Raw genomic sequence first — 21,216 nt, 5'->3', positions numbered from 1 at the left:
AGACACCTGCAACAACTGGAGAGGCTGCAAAAGTACCTCACAAAGAGGATCTTCGGCCTTAAACATGTCCTATATGGACAGACTCAAAAAACTCCAACTATACTCTGTCTCATATCGCCTACTTAGAGGCGATCTCAGCTTGACTTACAAAGCCATGTCTGACCCAGCTCTGTTAGAAATTCTACATCTAAAGAAATCCTAATCCCTCCGCACCACACTCTCCAGAGAGCTCAACCTCATTACCACAATCAACAGAATGTGCTGGAGGGACAGGTTCATAACCCAGAGACTGCCCATGCTATGGAATAGACTTCCCATACATGTCAAACAGAGCACCTCACTGGCCCTCTTCAAGAAAAATCTTGATGAGTGGATGGGAAATAGAAAATTCACCCCGGAGATCACTCCAGTGGCTCTACTCAACAGAGGCACTGGAAACTAAGGTCGGGTGGCACAATGCCAGGGTAATCCTATGGGCTAGGCTTGTAAAGGCACAAGGGCCATTAGCCTAGTACACACCTATGAACCTGGGCCTCTCTACTCACTAAGTGGCTCCCCCACTCCTGCTGGTATAACAGTCTGGTGTACTGCTCTTTGTACTTCAAAAGAACCTCCTATATTTGTCAACTTAATTTACTAAAGAAATTCTGTCATAAAGCTTTTAACAAATTGCATTATACCTCAGTCATAAATCTATTTTCATTTTTCTTGCCCTCAAAGTGTACAGCAGAATAAAAATGTCATGCAGTGTTAATATTTCCATATCGGGCATAAAAACAATCTTTATCAAACTGTGACTAATTTGTATTGACTAAAATGTATTTATGCTTATTGTCTAAAATATATTAACTTTTGTGTTAGTGTTTACTCATTTTATTGAGGAGCTTTTCTCCACAAGCCTCCCGTGAAAAGGGGCAGCTTTTCTACCCAGTCAAACCATTTCAGTAAACAAATGCAGTAAATAAAATAAATGTGGGGGAGGCAGGAGGTTTGTTTCCTGCAAGAACACTGTTAAATGCATTTTTGAGGTGTAACCTTGGAACATGTACAGAAGGTGATTATGTTTTATGATTCAGTATTACTGTGTCAGTGATAAGCACATCAACATAATGCTGAATTAAAAGGTAGTTATACATTCACATCATTTTGTTTGTGTTCAGCTTGGGTTAGGGTTTGAAATTATTGAAGTTAATTTATTCTAGATTGAAATGATTGCACAACTAATAAAGATTATTCAGAAAGGTTACTTAGGAAATAATCCTAATTTTCTTGAAAGATAATCATTGACAATAACTTTCTATTTGAAAATATTCTTACTAAGTTGGTTGATTATACTAATGTGATACATTTGTGGCTGTGAAACATTACTAAGCACAATTGTGACCATATAGGCTAAAGCTGGATAGAACAAGGGATAGCAGGGTGAATTAATTGATTAGACTTCTACAAAAGAATATAAAGCTGCATGAAAAGGGATGCAATTGTAATACTGGAGAAACGTGAGAATTATTGTGGTGAAGAAAAGATAGTGTGACAGAATGATAGATGTTACACTAAATGGACTTGAGTACTAAGTAGAAAAAATGGAGAAGGAAAGATGAGATGTGTAGTATTAATAGCATCTGTTGTGCTTTGTGTTACTGATCATAAAGCAGCACTGGTAGTGCAGGCTGGTACTGACAGTGGAATGAGTCGAACATCTAAACTTATGCTGTTGTAATTTATGTGCCGTATCTGGAGATGATCGAGGTTGGTAGTGGACATGGTAGTGATTCTTTACTTGGGTTAATAAGCTGTCTGTTGCTCCATACAGCAGGAGCCTTATCTATGGCTGTTCTGCTGAGGGACAGTACTAATGCAGAAGATAACAGCAGCTTCCCTTTACTTTTAAGAGTATGTCACACAAGTTGTGGTTTGGTATTAGTCTTTCCTACCTAGATCATTCTGATGCATGAGGGATTTCATCAGCAAGTGGACATACTTATGATTTTTTTTGTGTCTTAATAGGGCTAGTATTCAACCGTGTCAGTGCATCTGAGGTGATGTAGGAGTGTTCAGTTAAACATCTTCAGATGTGTATGAATGTTTCTTGTCCAATTGCTGGATACTTTTTGCACTTGTTTGCACTCAGATGGTGAGAACAGAGTGAATCAGTGAGACAATCTAACATAACACTTTATATTATTAGGGATGAAAAATAGGAGCCTGTCTGAGATGTTGTGTTTCCAAAGACTTGGTCTGCTCTGGTTGTGGTGGTGGTGGTAGCATGTTCAGCTTGTCAGAAGAGATTGACATCAGGATGCAAGTAATGATCAGTTGCTGTAGTCCAATCAGTATTTTGATCGTCTGCGACTGAGGGACAGTACTCATGCAGAAGTTAGCAAAGACTTCCTTTTCTCTCTATGTCTATGTTACACAGGTTGTGGTTTGGTGTCTGCCCTTGTTATCTAAGGAACAATGTTCTCTGAAAAGGTTTTAAGAATTGCTGGTGGGATGTATAAATGAGTAGAGATGAGAGTTTTGATGTAATTGGCCAGTATTCTTTTTCAAAATAAAATGTGATTGTGATGTAACACATGATTCACTAAACAGTGTCCAAGATTATGATTGCTAATCTACACACCCCCTTATGATATCTGTCACAATAGGTTATGTTACACCTAGTTGGCAGATCATTGAACAGGATATGGTACTCGAACCTACATGCATTAAATTGTTTGATTTCCCTTATAGAAGTATTATTCTGAACAAGCTGTTTTAGGGCAGTTAGAATAACATCACCAAGTGATACTCTAGGTTTGGCCTCTCTGTCACCAGAAAGAAATGAAGATGCTTCTGCTTTTCTATAATTTGATCATTGTTCATTTAAGAGTGTTGATGTGATCCTGCACAACACAAGCAGTCCTGTGCCAGTGCACAGCTGTCAGTGTACTTTCACTCCTAGTAACAGCTTTGTCCGCTACCATTTAATACTTGTATTTTATCTGCCCCAGGAGCAGGAGAACAGTCGATTACTGAGAAACCTGGAATTAGAGAAGAATCGCAGTCAAAGCCTGCAGATTAAAATTGATGAGAGCGAACAAGCACGGAAACATGCAGAAAAGCAGTTGGAGAGCCTGAGAGTCAGTGTAGAGGAGCAAAGAGACTCCTGGGTGTGTCGAGAGAGAGAACTGCAGATGAGGTACACCACTATGGAACAGGAGAGTCAAAGGCAACTAGAGAAAGAAAGGGTAAGGATTTATAATACCTAGCCACTTAGGTTTGGTAGTTTGTAATTGATTGATCTACAGAAACCACTTTCATCCCCTGCACTGGTTGGGAAAAAAAAAACAAAAGGCAGACTATAAAAATACATATCAAAATCACAGTAAGTAGAGTGGTTACAATAATGTAGTAGTCCTGTGTACAGTAAATAACTAAAGCCATTGCACCATATGCTCCAAGAATTTTTATTTGACAGAAAAAAAACATTAGGAATCCACCCACATATATGTTTGTGTCCATGTACATGTGTGTGTGTGTGTGTGTGTGTGTGTGTGTGTGTGTGTGTGTGTGTGTGTGTGTGTATATATATATATATATATATGTGTGTGTGTGTGTATGCACACACACACACACACACACACACACACATATATATGTAATGGTATACAGTGTGAAACTTTACAAAATGGTTTGTGTTGTATCACATACAATGGAACCAATGAAAATGTACATAATCCAAAGTGTTGGGCTGAGTCCAGATATTAAGTAAAATTTAAGGCTTAAGACAAAATGTCAGCTGGAAATAACTGGCTGGCCATTAAAGACTAACAAAAACAATAAGGCAGTGCGCCATAAATGGGGACTGCACAAATGCTAGTATTTTCCATCTTTGAAATGCTAATAAAGATGCTTGATTAAAAAAAAATGAGCACTGCCTAAATCAATTTTCCTCTTTTATTAAATTGTTTGAGAACCTGCATTGCAGAAGAGGTAAACAATACCTCTATATCCAAAGCAGAATCTAAGATTTCAGACAACCAAAAGGTTGCTGATAAGGTAATGTACCTAGGCATATCTTTTCAACATTGTAGCAGTGGCTTTAGACATAGTATCTGAATAATCATATCCATCAAAACATGTTTGAATATGTGGGACAAGTTATAAACAGTTGATTCAGAAAATAGCTTTAGTTTAGGAGGAACATCTGTTTGGTCCCATAAAAATGCCCCATTCATCCTGACTGGTCTGATTAAAAGAAAATTCCTCCACAAGAGAGTAGGAGTTGGTATTTTTCTCACAGAGTTTGGCTTGTGAATCAGTAGAAGCCCTTTCTCTGACAAAATCAGTAAAAAACTCTGTTTCAGCAGGTATTTCCTAACGGGGGATGTCCTCCTGTAATGGCTTCTGGTCACCAGGATTTGTAGCTTATCACAAAATTGTCATAACTGTAATTGCTTCTTATTCCAGCCCCTTCACAAAGTTAAAGCACAAGCATCACTTAAATTTCCTTCCTTTTAAAACGTTAAATACACTGACAGAAAAAGAAAAGTGACACGCAGAAAAACGCATCCCTGTCCCACCGAAGTAAAAATTTTAGACGCAAAATTAGTTTATATAAGAGGTAAATATATTTCCACAAAAATAATTCCCAATTAGTTAAATACAAGTAGCAAAAAATAGTATTCCTGACAGGAAACTTCAGATATTGATAAAAAAAGGCTTGGTTTCTTAAAGGGGAATTACTACTTTTAGACACAAAATAAAATCAAATAATATTTTCATAAAATAGAAACTATTCTTGTTTGGAGGTGTTCCTCAACAGGGACTTAGCTGCCAGAAACAAAACTCTGAGCAGATTGCTGCTCCTGTGGAGCCCATAAGATGCTTCTCTAGGAGGCAAGAAAGTACTGTAGAAGTTTTCATTCTCTCCTTGGGGCTGGCCAGTCAACAGTCAGAGTAAAGATATGGGAGGAGCTAGAGCTTTGTAAAGCTGCTGCTTGTTGCGTCCTGGGCATAGAAACAACCTATATTACCTAAAGATTACTGCAACAGTGGGGATGATGAGCATCTGGTGTCATTTTATTTTCGGGGGCTGGGGAAAGTGTAAAATGTTTTTACTATGTTTTATTGGAAGAAAAGATGCCTTTTTTACAGACCTGTTTTACTGACTTCTCAGAAATCAGCTACCTTTTTCATCTTAACCATGGAACAACCTACTGGTTTCCTTGGTTCTACTTTCTTCCAGCCACAAGAAGAAAAAGATTGTTAAGAAGTCTTTGCCACCACAGCAAGCTGATAAAATGGGTCAGCTGCAAGTAGGATGACTGCTGTGGTCAAAGCTGTTCCCTCAGACCACTCATCTTTTTTCCTTGGGTCTCACTGTTGTGTATTCCCTGCATCCTCCATGGACTGCACTGTTGGACACACCCTCTGAGCTTGTGGGGTGGGCCTTTGGCACAGAGGAGAGCCATTTTTGTCAGTCTTGGGAGAAGGAGCAGGGAATGCCTCTCTGCTTTGCTTGGAAGCTGTGTCCATCCCTGTGGAGGTTATTGCTGGCAATTCTGGGTCTTTTTTTTTTTTTTTTTTATAGAAATTCTGTCAAAAATAAACATGTTTTCCTTCTGTCTGAGTAACACTGGACAGGAAAAAAGAAAAATACGTTCTTTGTTTTCTGAAGAGATTCAAAAGACTGAACCTCAAAACAAGTGTAAAAGATTGTTATGCAGCTAGATTATATACCATTCCTTAACCTTTAATCTTGCTTCCAACTAATATTCTTCCTATATTTTCCCACTCATCTCACACATGTTAGCCCAAATAGTGCTCATCTCACATAGGGCCATCCCACTATCTGTCTTATCTTTATTAATCTTTGTTCCTTCAGATGACCTAACTTGTAAAAACTACATGACCAATTTTGGTCTTTCAGAAGTGACTCACCTTGTAAAGCTACATGGCTTCTGTACCTCATATATATTGTAAAAAAAAAGTATCGCTATATGCCTGAAACATGCATGTTTATATTGTATTCTGTTATATTTTGCTATATTTTTGTTAAGCTTATTTACATATTGTTAGCAATGTACTAATTAAACTAAGTTTACTGCTTGTACCTTAATAATGTTCCTTTTGTTGTGGAGTTTTTCTCCCCAGGTCTCCCCTGAAAGCATTTTTTTTTCTACCCAGTTGGACAAGACCCGGTTAACAAATATAAATAAATAAATACAATTTTATACAAACATCCCAGATCTGATCCAGGATCTCTTACCTTAGTAAACCCAACTTCTGGTAAACTAATATGTTTCTAGTACTAAAGAAAGAAGCTTCTTGGTAACCAATTCTGGACCTTTCCTTTCTGCACCAGTTAGTGATGGTGCCCAAGTTCAAAATGTTTTAACTTCACAACTTGTTACCCCTTATTCCCCATTGGAGTTTCCTAGTGACTGTAGATATGAAGGATACATATTGTTATATTCCTGTAGATCAATATTTCAGGTGTTGCATATGATTTTCTGTGAGAAACTGAGCAGGACTAGTACAGACCCTCACAAATGGATGGCAAATCAAAGGGTCGTCCAAAATTTGATCCATCTGTGGGGAATACCTTAAATAGATCTCTTTGCCTCCACTCTAAACAATCGTTTGGAAAATTTTAGATGCAGAAATCCGTGCAAGAAGATGTGGAAGACAGATTCCTTTTCTTTTCCATTGGACATGAATGTTTCTATATTCTTTTCCTCTAATATCCAGATTACTTCCGAAGATTCAGAAGGACTCCCAAAAGACTGTTGTGATTTCATTTTGGCCTAGGCAACAGTGTTTCTCCCTTCTTCTGGAAATGATTAGGGCAGTTACTACAAACTTCATGACAGACAGGATTTATTCACACTAGGCCAGGAGGGTTTCATACATTCCAAACTCGTAAACAACTGTACTTAATGGCCTGGATGATAGGGTTTTAAAACCTTTAAGGCACCTTTTTTCTTAGGATGTGCAGCAGGCATTAATGGAGGTAAGAAAACCTGTTACTAGAAAATTATATATTAGCAAATTGTTAAGGATTTCTAGTTGTTGCTAAGAAAAGAACCGACAGTCATCCAGGGTGGTGTTTCCCTGGTTCTACATTATTTTTGTGAGTTTCTGTCCTGTGGCCTGCATTACTCCTCAGTCATAGTTTGTCGACTTCCAAAATGGCTGCACACTGATCAACAGCTTCATTTCAGCTCTCACAGTGTGAAAACAGAAAATGAGAAATAAGAGCCAGTCATCTTGGGTAAAGTTCAGTTACTGGCTAGTAAATACACAACGGGGATGCCAGGAAAGAAGAAATTTAAGGAACCTGAAAGAAAATCATCTAGAAAAGGTGAAGAGAAAACACTGGCTGGGTAGCATTCTGCAGCTGTTCAACATAAAGCAGGTCAAGCTTCAGCTTTGATACAAGAGAGGGCTTCCAGTAATTTTACAGGAAAAATTAATCAGTGTACTTGGAGGTGATTAAAATAAATGAAACACTGAAGGAATATATCAACTCAAAAAAGGCTGAAAAAAATAGAAGCTTTAACCATTCAGAAGAACTGATAAAACTGCAAAAATCAGAGGTTAAAATGAAGAAAAGGTTGACTGAGTGTGAGGCTGTTCAGGAAGAGCTGTTTCAAAAAACTGGTATTGGTAGAAGACAGAGCACACACACAAAACCTGAGATTCTTTTGTTGTACCAGAGAAACTGGAAGGACCAAACTATTAATTTTATGAAAGCACAAATAAGTAACTGGACTGGTATCCCATAGCAAGATTTGTTAATCAAAAGGGCACATCAGGTATACATACCAAACTTGGCCATGAGAAAGTAGCAAAGACATATATAGTAAGGATGCAATCATACTAGCAGAAAGAGTTGATCTGACAATACTGTGGCAAAAGGGAAAAGCATTAAAATTTGGTGACCTTCACGTGTTTGTGGAAAATGATTATTCACTGTACACCAGGCAGAAGAGGGACAAATTAATCCAGTAATCAGGGAATGTTGAGAGGAAGGTGTGATATTCAAGCAGCTGTATCCACCTCTCTTCAGAATTTTTTTTCCTGGAGGATCAAAGACATTTTTGGATGCAGAACAGGCTAAAGAAGAAATAAAGTTTATCCAACAAAAAATGAGTTAGCAAACAGAAGTGGAGTCTGCTTCTCATTTTTTCCAACAATAAAGCTCCTATATATACCGCTAAAATCCTTTCCAGTGTTCCAAAGGAAAATGCTTGAGACATAATACAGAAAAAAAGCATCAGAGTTGATTAGAAGAATCAGGAGTATCTTAGACTTGAACCAGAGTCTAATGATGAGAAATGAACAAGACGACGACCAGCAACACTGAAATTAGTGAATAAATGGGGGGTTCTAAACCATTAGCCAAATTTGTGAAATATGATTTTGCAAGAAAAAGTGGCTCAAAAAGACTGGATTTTTGTTGACTTAGTTAAACTTGTGGGTGGACTGTCAAGCACATACCTCACTTTGTCATTAATGTTTAGCAGGACACTAAAGAAAAAATAAATAAATAAAACAATTTTTGTTACTTTTAGTATTTGTATAAAGCATTTTGTGATGGAAACTGTATCTTATATAGTGAAGCAGTTTTGTATATTGTTAATTTAAATGGGAGATTCTTTTCAGTACTGCTGTATGCTTTAAAGATATTCAAGTAAACCAGTACCTTTCAGCTGTTGGAAATATTGGCTTTTATAAGAAGAAAATGTGGACATCATGCTGTGATCTTGGGCTGCTGAGATGGGAGACACTAATTATATTAGTTATAAATGAAGAACATTTATTTTATTTTGACAAGGGTAGATATCTAGAATAATGCTCTTGTCCTTAAGTTGTAAACACATGCTTTTCTAAGCAAATTGAGTTGAAAAATAAGACAAAAGTCATGAAAAATTCTAAGTTTCTTGCATTTGCAAAGATATTAGTTTGATTTTTTTCATTAGCAGGTGTACTCAGTGGGAGTCCAGAAGTCTGCAGCTGAAAGCAGTTGTACATTCTGTTGTGCTGAAATTTAGAAAGATTCCTTCATACATCTGCAAAGTTATTAGCTGTTTTTTTCTCATTGTTGACTACTTTTACAGGGAGACAAGCATTCTGCATGTGCAAGCAATTAGTCTTGATAGTTTTGAGCATTCTTTGATGAGGGAAATGCAATATTTAAAAGTACAATGGCAAACAGTTTAACTGCGGTGGTGGTGCTGCGGTAGCGTTGTCGCCTCACAGTAAGACATCCTGTTCGATTCTTAGCTAAAGCGTCTTCTCTGTGGAGACATACGTGAATGGGTGTACCTTCGTTGAAGGTTGTGTGTCAGGGCTGGCAACTCGGCATGTAAAAATCTACTGCCAATCATTAGGTGACCGGAGTTCCGCTGTGGCGACCCCTAACCGGGAAAAGCCGAAAGACACAACAACAATGGCAAACAGTTTAGTGAAAAATAGTTTTAAATTATGGGAGATTAATAAAAGATGCAACCTCCCTAATAGCCTTAACACTTTGATGCATTTAATAGAACAGTGTACAGTTTTGTTTTATGTAAAGGTAGCTAAAGCACTTTTTCTTAGGGCTAAAAGTTATTTTTTTCTGAAACCAGATGCACTGTTTTGACACTGAGGAGGGGAATAGAGATAAAAGAACAGACAGCAATTGGTGTACATGGGAACACTTGCTGTAATATGCGATTTAGCAGGTCTACTTTAGATCAACAAAATGCCACTTACCCGAAACCCGTTTAACCGAGATGAAACCGATGTCCCAGAACACCAACTGCGCACTCCACGTAGGTAACTGCTCTGCTGTCCTATTGAACTTTGCCCCTTACCCCCATGGTAGTGCAATCTCGGAGTTGGTATATTTAGTTAGGGGGTGTGGGGGGCACAGCCACCCACATGGGTGGGTTTGGTTTACTTCTGTTTACGTCTTTGTTTTGGATGGCTGAGTGGTTACTTACCTGGAGTCTGTGTGTTGGTGCTGTCTGTGTTTTTGTCTTGGTGAAATGGGTTTTGGATAAGTGGCATTTCGTTGATGTAAAGTAGACCCGCTTTAGCATGTGCAGCATTAATTTGAGGTTAGGTCATACCTGTGGTTGCACTTGTTGATTTGGAGCAGAGTTAAACTCTATTTTCTGAAGATGTACATAGTTTTGCATGTTTGTTCTAAGTTAATAGAGGATGGAGATGTTCTAAGATGTTTAGTTTTTTGTTTGAGAGATTTTATTAAAACAAAGTCTTGAAAATGTGCATGAGTTCAAATGGAGATGAAGAAACAACTGCATAAAAAAATCAGCCTGTCAAACTTTGTGTGCATGTAAGACAACAGTTGCAGGAAACCCATTTGGAAAGAACTGAACATGTGAATTTGACAATGGATTTCGGGACGGATATCAGGATATCTGGGACAAAGGAAAAGTCGAGTAATAATACTGATTGCTAGAAGGGTTCCATTAGTAATAGAAGAGGAAAAAAGGATTTATGGTAGAGTTGTGGTAGTAAGGGGCTTATTGGCAATTAAGGACGATTACACTGTCATGTATTTGTATTCTATAAAAACTGCTGTTATGGAGTTGAAGACAGTTTTGGGAGAAGTCAACTTTCAGCACAGAATATTCCTTGTAGGTGGGGACTGGAACTTGATTTGGGATAGTGAGGAAGGATGTAACAGGGTGAATTAGGAAAATATAATAAAATGGGAGATTTCTGAAGACATTTATGAAAATATTTGTATGGTAGACATGAATTCACTAGTAGGATCTCTTCTCTTACTGAGTTTACTTATTATCCAAAGTACAATAACTAGACCAAATAGAAATTATCATATATACATATACTATATATTTTACATTAACATGTTCATTTACTTGAAAGCTTTGGCACCAATCCACTAACTATTTCAGATCATGCAGTGATAAAAACCAAAATAAAAATGTACAGTACAGTAATAAAGTAAAAATGTGACCATGGCTATTTCCCACCTATCTGTTAAAAAAGAGGAATTTAAGGAAAGGGAAAACAGAAATTTCTTCAGAAGTGATACCTTGTGAATGGGATAAAATGAAAATGGAGTTTAAACATATGGTAGAAATTAAAGAGAGAGAGAGAGGATTAAGAAGTTATGGGAATTATTTAGAGTGGCTGACAAAAGTTAAAGTATTGGAGAGTAAATGAAGTGTCGTGGAACAAGAAGACATGCAACTGCAGAGAGCTAAAGAAACAATAATGGAGTATTTGGATGATATGCATGAGCTTAGAAAGCTTGTTCGTAAGCAACTCTTTTTGATAACACTTCCATAGCAGAAAAACTTTTAGGACAATGACTTGGACAACAGCAGGAAAAAAGGTTTGTTTCCAAAATTAGTGAGCCTATAACAAGAAAATTAACCAGAGATCCTGTAGAAGTGTTAGAGAAATTTTGCAAGTTTTATGAAAATTTGTATAAAGCAGAGAAGTGTGCAAATCAAGAAAGAGCACACCTGGAAATTTTTCTGGATGAAATAATTATGCCAAGGTTAGAGGCAGATGAAGTCAACAATTAGGATAGGTGAAGATGAGATAGAAACAGTGATGATGTATAATCAGTTTTCATGAAAGTCTCCAGAAACAGATGGTGTTACTGTGGAAGGTGGGAAATTATGAGGGAAAAAGTGATAAGGATCTAGTTAACTGTATTTTAAAATGAGGGGAAGCACCAACATCTTGGAAGAAAGCTGTGGTGGCTGTATTACTAAGGATGGTAAAGACCTGCCAGACACAGCTTCATACAGAGCCATTTCAGTTCCATACTATGATTATCTGATGTTTGTCTATACTAGCTCAAAGAAAGGCAAAGGTGGTGCCAAAATTAATAGATGTGGATCACTGTGGTTTTGTGAAGGGGAGGCAAACATTTGACAACATTGATATAACAGTGATGGTCTATGTGACGCCCCACCACTGGCAAGCATAATCAAGGAGCCTCAGTCCTCACCACTAGCACCAGTGGGGGGCGTATATTGGGAGGATGACAAATGCACTTGCAGTATTTCCAGATGCAGCACTCTGCACCAAGTGCAATTTTCCTTAAGAGCACACAGAGATTACAGTCAGTTTGGGGCAGGTTTCTCCCTCTTTCTCCAGATTCCCAGTAGGACTCCCCACTGGAACAGCCATAGAGTTGATATGTCAGCTGAGTGGCCAAGCCAAGATCTCCAGCACCCTCTGTCCAACCAGTGTTTTGTGTCCCTGCCCAAGTAGCTGAAACGCATACTGTCTGAGGTTTGAGTTACACACACACACACACCCCTGGGAAAGGCTGGCACAGGTTTACTAGCTACATTCATTTCTACCCAGACTATACAGAGTAAGCAAGGCAGATGTGGTGAATGGCTCTTACAGCTGATGTCAGGTCAAAGAAAATACAGAATACTCAGCATCTCTGATGGTTCTTAAATTTAATATCTCCAATATTACTGCTGGGATAGCTTGCAAGATGACATCACTTCTTGTCATCTGACTCTATCCTGGGTGATAAACAACCATTGATACAGCTGGTAGCATTTAGCATCTACCTGTGAAAATACATACACAAGGGTTTTTCCTCAAATCTCTTGGTACTTGTTGGAAGTCATAAAACAACAAAACACTTGCAAGACAATGCACAGAGAACCTCTAGTTCTAGACATTGTGTTTGTTACTGCACTGAAACTGAAAGATAACATCATTTTATTACGTGGTCATAACGTAATTTAAATTTTCGGCTATTTTTCTGAAATTAACCTCTTGTGTTCCAGTTTCCTTTGTTAAAATATGTACATCTAAACAGTTACAATAGTGTGTGCACATTTCTGTCCTTTTTCCAGTAGGGGATGCTGTGGTTACATTTTAGCTCAGTACTTAATATCTCTTAAGCACATGTTTGTACAAACCATCTTATATGGCATACAGTTCTAATACATTTGTAACACAAGCATATGAATCATGTTGATATTCACAAATGACATATAATTATTTACAAAATTCCAGATAGCTGGGCTGGCAGTATCTCCTTTCATTACACTTCTATATAAAGTATGTTGATATTCACAAATGACATATCATTATTTTCAAAGTTCCAGCTAGCTGGGCTGGCAGTATCTCCTTTCGCGACAGTCTAGAGAGAAGTATACTGTAAGTACACCCAATTGTTGGTGGGTCTTTATGCAGAGAAAGCATTCGATATAGTAAGCTGGGATTTTCTGAGTAGGGCAACAGAAGCTTGTGCATTCACTAATACAATAATAAGGTTAATTAGGGGGATATGTGAAGGATCAGAGGAACAAATTAAAATGGGAGAGCTCTTCTCTGATAAGTTGTGTTTGAACAGAGGAGCCACTCAGGGGTGTCCTCTTTCCCCTTTATTTGCTTTATATTTAGAGCCATTGACTATGAAAATAAGGTACTCGGGCATTCAAGGATAAAATTGTATTAGTCAGGAAAAGGTGGCTTTATTTTCAGAAGATATAATTTTGTACCTGATAAATCCAGACGAGGACATCTCAGTGTTGTGGAACATTTTGAGACACTTTCAAGTCTTTTTGGGATATCAAATTAATGAAGATAAAACAAAGGTTACAGCTGTAAATTATGTACCTACACATGATTTGATTCAGCATTACCCACATTTATGAGAACACAGTAAGATGAATTACCCACATTTATGAGAACACAGTAAGATGAAGTGTTTAGGACTGTAGACTAAAAAGGCTTATGTAATGTCACCGAAGCATTTATGGGAAGAGGCTTAAAAAAAAAAAAAAACTGAGAAACTGGAAGGCTTGTTCATGGATATGGATAGTAAGATACAAGCAGTGAAAATGTCGAGTCCCTTTAGTTTTATGTACAGGTTAGGTATATTTTTATCAACCCAAGGAGAAGTTATCAATAATTAAGAATTGAAGGAATTTATCTGGGAGGGGTTGAGGGTGAAAGTTAAGTTGAATAAGCTAATCCTTCCAATAGGAAAAGGTGGTTTATGATTATCTGGTTCAAAGGGATATTTTAGAGCTACACAGTTAAGGCTCATATACATAACACAAGCAGAAAGTTATAATTCAAAGCGAGTTTAAGAAATAAGGCGAAAGTGGGATTTTGGATGTAGACCCTTAAGGAGAATAATACCCATATAGAATATTATATACATAAAGTAGCAAATAGAACTAAGTGAACAAGAGAATGGAAAAAGGGGATTTTGCCAATAGGGATGACTGTTAGTAGGGGTACAGAAAATAAGCAAGAGAGGACTAGAGTTTACTGGAGAAAACTGACAAAAGAAATTGCAGTATTGGGAGCAAATATCTAAGGGGAAACTGTTATAGAGTAAGATGAGGTCAAGAAGCCATTTGAACTGCAGTCTAGCGACTTCCTTTCCTACAAGGGATTGATGTCAGAGTATAGGCAAGGAGAAAGTGGTAGGGGAATCCTAAGTGAACGACCTGGTCTGGTGGAGTATTTAGTGGAATCTAGAACAAAAGCAGCTGTTAAAAAAGAATAATTAGTGGGCCATATAAAATGTTGCACAATAACTACAAGAATGAATCTGTCAACTATGTACCTGTTTGATAAGGGTAGCCGCTGCTGATCATGGAATCACACTGCAAGTACAGACCATACAACTTAGTCAGTAAGAGAGCAAGGGTATAATATGGCTAGGTTTATAAAGGCCCTAGGGTCAATAGCCTGGATGAGGTTAGAAAAGATCGGGAAGAGAGACTGTAAAAGCAATTTGCAAGGGAACAATGGAAGTTCATATGTATGTCTAACAACTGTGCAACAAAGTTCGGAAGGCTTGTGTTTTTTGTTTGGAAGTGATTTTCAGTCTCAGGGAAAAGTGCACTGGCTACCCTTAAATGAATAAACTAGATTGTTCACCGTTATGTTTTGTAGTGAAGTGCTAAATGTTGCTATGAATGTGTGTACTTGCAGAAGTGTTCCCTTCCATGTGTTGGACTTCATTTATTTTCACTGCGCTGTATGTCTGTTCCCCTTTAAGTGCTAATTATAGTGTTTTTCATGAAAGTAATTAGACTTCATGGTTGATTCATGTCCTGATTAATTGCTTACACCTGTAGATGGACAATCTTCAACTGCTGATATTTACTGGTGGAGAAAAAAAGTACATTTGTGTAACTTCAACTTACCATAACAGTAGATGTTCAAGTGATCGCTGTAGCAGTAGTCTTAGCTATATGGGTTATATCCTGCCAAGGATATAGTGGCCAGCCAGCTTCCAAAGCTTCAGAGCAACTTCCACACGCCCAAACTGTCAAGCAGCTCAAGTTTGGGAGTGAAGCCCTTCAGATCTTTCCTGCCAGGAGAAAGAGGGAGGCTGCAAAGGGAACAACAAAACATAAATGTCCACACACTGGCATAAAAATGCACCAAAAAACAAGGGGGAGGAGGGTGGCTACTGCAGCAGTGATCAGTCAAACATCTACTGCCCTGTTAAGTTAAACTTACACAACTGTGCTATGTTCATCATATTGAGCACTGCTGCAGTAGCCTTTGCTGTATGGGCAGACTATCTTAGCTAACTGTAATTGGGAAGTGGAAAGAGAAGAGTCCAGGAACCCCTGGAGAATGGACCTAGCAAAATTTGATCTGGACCTAGAGCAGGAATCGAGCTTATAGTGCTTTGTAAAAGTATGTACAGATGACCAAGTAGCAACTTCTAGAATATTTCTAGAATTCAACCCTTTCCAAAAAGCCATAGTTAAAGCAAAGGTCCTGGTTGAGTGGGTCTTGAACCTGCCTAGAACTGTTTTGTCATGTGAGTATAACAAAAGTTAATAGCCTTAGACAACCACTTAGAAATCGTCTGTTTTGACACAGATTGTCTGTTCTTACCTTTACAAGAAATGTGCAATTGATCCAAAGATTGGAAAGATTGTTCTGTCAAGATAGTACCTAAATTGTCTTTAGACATCCAGTGTATGGAGTATCCTTCCTCCCTCATTTTTAGATTAAGTAAAGAAAACAGGGAGATGGATAGTTTGGCTTAAAGTAAACTTGGATACCACTTTGGGCTTAAAAGAAGGATTAGTTCTCAAACAAACCATGTCCCCATGGAAAAAGAGGTAGGGTTGACTCACTATAAGAGCTTGCAACTCTGATACCATTCTTGCAGAGGTCAGAGCAACAAGTAAAACTGTTTTCCTTGTTAAGAACCTCAACTCAGCAAAATTAGCTGGTTCAGATGAGGTAAGTGTTAATTTCTATAACACAGGTTCATAGGTTGGTACTAGGCTATCAGCTCTAGGGCCTATACAAGCCTAGCCATAACAATTCCCTGGCTGTTTCTTCCCACATTATTTACTTTCCTGGACCCCTGTCTAGCAGGGCGACTGACATGATCTCTTGGGGTGAATTTCCTTTCTCCCATCCAATCGTCAAGGTTCCTCTTGAAGAGGTCCAAAGAGGCACTCTGCTTGACATGTATGGGCAATCTATTCCAGAGTCTGGGGAGTCTCTGGGTCAGGAATCTATCCCTCCAGCATGTTTTGTTTATTGTGATGACAAGGTTTAGATCCCTGGAGCGTGTAGCTCTGAGGGATTGGGATTTCTTTAAGTGTAGCATGTACAACAGCTCTGGGTTTGACATGGCCTTGTATGTTAAGCAGAGATGTTAATTAAGATCTCAAGGAGGACCACTGGTTTATTTGGTGGCCCATTGCAGAAAACTTGTTTCAAAAACATTTTGATATACGACTGCCTTGAAAGATGAGGATCTATGGGCAGACATGCTGAAATGGCCAATAAATGAGCCTTACTAGAGGAATAAGAAAGACCATAGGATAGAAATATTGTAAAACCCGTGAATAACCAGCCCTGAGTAGGTGTTCGTTATGTTGTTGGCACCAAATAGAAAACCTTTTCTATTTGCTAATGTATAATTTTCTAGTAGCAGGCTTTCTTACCTCCATTAATACCTGCTGCTTATCCTTGGTAAACAGGTGTCTAAATGGAATTAAGGACCCTATCATCCAGGAAGATAGTTGAAAATGATTAATATTGGAGTGTATCAAACACTCCTATTCTGTGGTAATTGCCACTGGCCATTTCCAAAAAAAGGGAGAACCGTGGTTGCCTGGGCCAGAAGAGAGTCACCTCAATGGTCATGGAGCATTCCTTCTGAATCTTCAGAAGTACCCTGGATATTAGTTGAAAAGCATACAGGAACATTCCTGTTCAAAGAAAAGGAAATGCACTTGTGTTCCAGACCTCCTTGCATAGAGTCTTACATCAGAAGTTTGCCAGTTGGTTGCTCAAAAATGAGGCAGAAAGGGCTACTTGAGGAACTCCCCACAGATTGATAAAATTTTGGAAGTCCTCCGATTTAGTTTCCATTTCTGAGAGTCTGCCCTGGTCCTGCTCAGCTTGTCTTCCACACAGTTTTGCTCTGAAGGAATGTATGATGCCTGTAGAGTGAGACTGTGCTGTGAGGCTACATCCCAAGCTAACATTGCTAGTTTGCAAAGGGGGTATGACCTGGTTCCCCCTTGCTTGTTGATGTGCCACATGACTCTGTGGTATTGGCTGAAACCGCTTTAAAGAGGTCTCAAGATACAAAGATGGTTCATTGAGTTGAGTGCCTTTATCAGGGCAAGCATCTCCTGGATATTTATGTGCCTGTCCTTGGTGTTCCACACCACTACACTTTTATCCCTCCTGAAACTGCTCCCCAAAGCAAAGTCTGAAGCATCAGTGGTGATTTTCTGCTTTAGAACAGGGAGGGAGAGGGGGAAACCTGGATTTAAGAATATCTGTTGTCTCCACCAAAAGATTTTTCTTATGACAAACCCCAGCATTGGGATTTAAAGAGATATAAATGGTGTTGATGATGAGACTAAAGAGATTTTAAATACCACTGTACTTTGTGGAGTCTTGGCAGGAGTGTCATGAAAATCATAGATGCCATGAGACAGAACATCCTGCGGTATTCCCTCGGAGAGACTGAAGTCTGAGTGGAAAACCTTAGAAACTGATCTGTTTTTCTTGTGGAAGAAAAGCTCTTTGAACTAAGGTGTCTAGTTGACATCCCAGGAACACAATCCTGTATGAGGGAGTGAAGAAAGGCTTTTGACTGTTCCCTTGGAATCCCAGCTTGTTTAAGAGAGATCTCAACCAAGAGAGAGAGAGATTCCTGAAACTTTGAAAAAGAGTCTGGAAAGGTAATCAGGTTATCTAAATATGGAAAAATGTGGATAGCCTGCAACCTGCAATGAACTAACTAGAAAAAGGGCCTTTTTGAACACTTTGGTGCAGTTTGGTAGTCCAAGTGTTGAGGAAGAGAACCAATAACGTGATTCAGACATACAAAACATTAAGAAATATTTCAAAACTGTATGCATATAATGATAAGCATTATACAAGTGTGTTACCAGGAAACTAGAAAGAGGAAGAAGAGGTAACAGGTTGTGAAGTGACATTTTGAATTTAGGTCACTATCACAAACAGGTTTAGGAAAGAAAAATCCAGAACTGGTTTCCAGGCATTTTCTTTATTTGGCACTAGGAACACCTTTAAAGAAAAACCCTTCCCCGCTTGGTTAGGAGGATCTGTTTCTATCAGTCCTAGGGACAGCATGTGATGAAGAACAGATGAAAATGAGTCTGATCTGGAGGATGAGGAGTGACCTCCTGGAAAGACGGAATTTCCTCCCATTACACCTGTAAACCCTACAAATGATATTCAGAACCCATTTGTCTGAAGTATTCTGTTGTCAAAGAGAAGTATGGAAATTCGGACTTTCTGGAATAAAAAAGGTGGCACAGGTAGAAGTGGGTCACAATGTCACTTGTGTAGTCATCAGACATCATTTTGAAACTCCCTTGCCATTCCTTCAGTATTTACCTGAATACTGTTCCTAGACAATTTGGAAAAGGAGGGCTAACAAATTAGAGATTCCCTTGATTATCTTGCCCCTTTCATAAGATCATAAGAGTTTACTAGGCTATTGGCCCTGAGGCCCTTATAAGCCTAGCCAAGAGTTTAGCCCATGTTTAGACAAATCAGCATCTGATGCCCCTGTCCAGCAGGGACATGGGTGGAATCCCAGGGGTATATTTTCTGTTTCCCATCCAGTTTGTGCTTAAAAAGGGGCAAAGAGGTACTCTGCTTGACTTGGAGAGGGAGTCTAGTCCATAGATGGGGGAGGCTCTGGGACACAAATCTGTTTAGCCAACAAGTCCTGTTGATATCAAAGACCAGGTTGAGGCCACATGTGCGAGTTACTCAAGTGAAGCTTCACTTGCGGATATGCAACAGTCCCATCAAGGTGGGGTCTGTGATCACCTTGTATGCCAGACAGAGGTCACCTCTGAGGTGTTTGTATGAAACTGAGTAGAGGGATAGGGCTTTTAGCCTATCTGCATATGGTTGATGTTTGAGACCCTGTATTCTCTGGGCGAGGAACCTCTGTGGTCTCTCCAGCTGCTGCATATGCTTTGCGAGGTACATGCCGAAAGGGGCATTGTACTTAATAATGGGAATTATAAGGCCCATTATCACAGTTTATCACCTCTGCAGCAGAGGGGCCAAACAGTAAATCTCTACCCAAAGGAGAATTTAAAATCTCATTTTTAACATCATCTGGAAGGTTCTGAGAATACAACCATGCAAACTTCCTTAAAACAGTACCAGTGACCATAGCCCTGGAAGAAGTATCAACAGAGTCATACACATATTGCCAAGAATGTGCCGTGACCTGTGCAACATTTGAAACTTATTTAAAATGGATCTTTCCTTACAAGAAGAAACTACAGACAAAACATTCCTCATACCTTCACAATTTTTCAGAACCAACTGTAACATATGAATCTGACAATTAAAAATTCTGAAAACCAGAGTTGTAGAAGTGTTCATTTTCCCCGTACTTTATTAATATTTTTGCCATTCTTATCAGAAAGAGTATGACTAGAATTAGCTAAGTGCTTGGCAGCAGTGGAATCGACTAAAGCTATAGCTGGTGGGTCAGGACTGGGAATAGTGTACAAAAATTTAAGAATGAGGAATTTTGTACATACTATCTGCCTTTTTAAGGGCAACTGGCTGACTAAGCGCACACATCCTCTAAAGCAGATAGAACAGAAGAATCAGATGTGGGATATGGAAAATCCATCTGTAAAAACTCAACCTCCGTGTTCTCCCACTGAAAACAGGATCACATTCTAACAATTGTCTTAGAGACAAAGAAACCCCACAGGGCGAATCAGAAACTGAGATCTCCTCTTGAGTCTGAATCCGATTCAGATTTTTGAATCTCTATGAAAAGAGGAATCCCACTTTTACCAGAAACTACTTTACAAGATGGATTAATAGCTTGAATTAAATCATGAGCTGCATTCGGTAAACTACTCCTGTCTAAAGAAATTTGAGGAAGAGTAGATACATGCATTTTTCTGTTTCTTTTTGGCAGGAAAAATGGGGCCAACCATGGTTCTAACAGCAGCAGCTGCTTCCACAGGGATGGGCACAGCACTCTAGCCAACAGGGAAACTTTCCCTTAACCTCTGTGAGGACTGACGAGTGATTTCCCTTGCCCACTGAGGGTTCTGCAGCAGCTGCAGAGGATGTGGCTAACCCCAGTCCCATAGAGACTGTTGGTGCTAGACCAGAAAAGATCCAGGTTAAAAAGAAGACTGGCCAGATGAAATGAACAAATGGCCACAGCAGAGTCACCCACCTGAGGCTGTGGCAAATTGCTAGCCCGCTGTGGTGGCAAAGGGTGTTTGCTTAACTTTTTATTTTTATAGCTGGAAGAAAGATCAACCATGGAACCTGGTAGTCAGTTCCATGCTCAAGCCAAAAATGGTGTCACTTTCCTGGGGAAGATGAGCAACAAATGCCATTAAGACTACTAGTCCACAAAAGTTAAAATTTTTTTTTTGACAGAAAAAAAAACACATTAAATCACTCTTTTAAGTACTATGACAAAACTGCCAAGGAAAAATAAACACAATTTCTCTACAGAAAATATGTTTTCAGATATGAAGTAGTTTACTTCATTTGGTCTTCAACCTGTGGGTACTGGATCCGTATTGGATCTGATCCGGCAAATTCACTAGCATCTACTCTGAGCTGCAAGCTCCTCCCCTTACCCATAATACATCTCCACTACCTTCCAACCCCCAGATCTCGTTTGCCGCGGCTTAACTGAAGCATCGTGATCCTGAACTCCGAGTT

At 38.9% G+C, this 21,216-nt stretch overlaps 1 protein-coding gene across 1 annotated transcript in view; it reads left to right on the top strand.

Moving 5' to 3' along the window:
* CNTROB (centrobin, centriole duplication and spindle assembly protein) overlaps positions 1 to 21,216 on the top strand; it is a 1,846,056-nt gene that overhangs the window by 651,746 nt on the left and 1,173,094 nt on the right. Inside the window, exon 8 of the mRNA XM_044077286.1 lies at positions 2,994 to 3,230. Within this exon, the coding sequence (XP_043933221.1) occupies positions 2,994 to 3,230 (237 nt within the window). The remainder of the gene's footprint in view (positions 1 to 2,993; positions 3,231 to 21,216) is intronic.

The sequence above is a fragment of the Protopterus annectens genome, chromosome 7.part0 (assembly GCF_019279795.1).
Source record: "Protopterus annectens isolate FY-2018-M chromosome 7.part0, PAN1.0, whole genome shotgun sequence".
NCBI lineage: Eukaryota > Metazoa > Chordata > Ceratodontiformes > Protopteridae > Protopterus > Protopterus annectens.
Note: the sequence above shows the minus strand (reverse complement) of the source record. Positions and strands in the feature narration are given on the sequence as shown.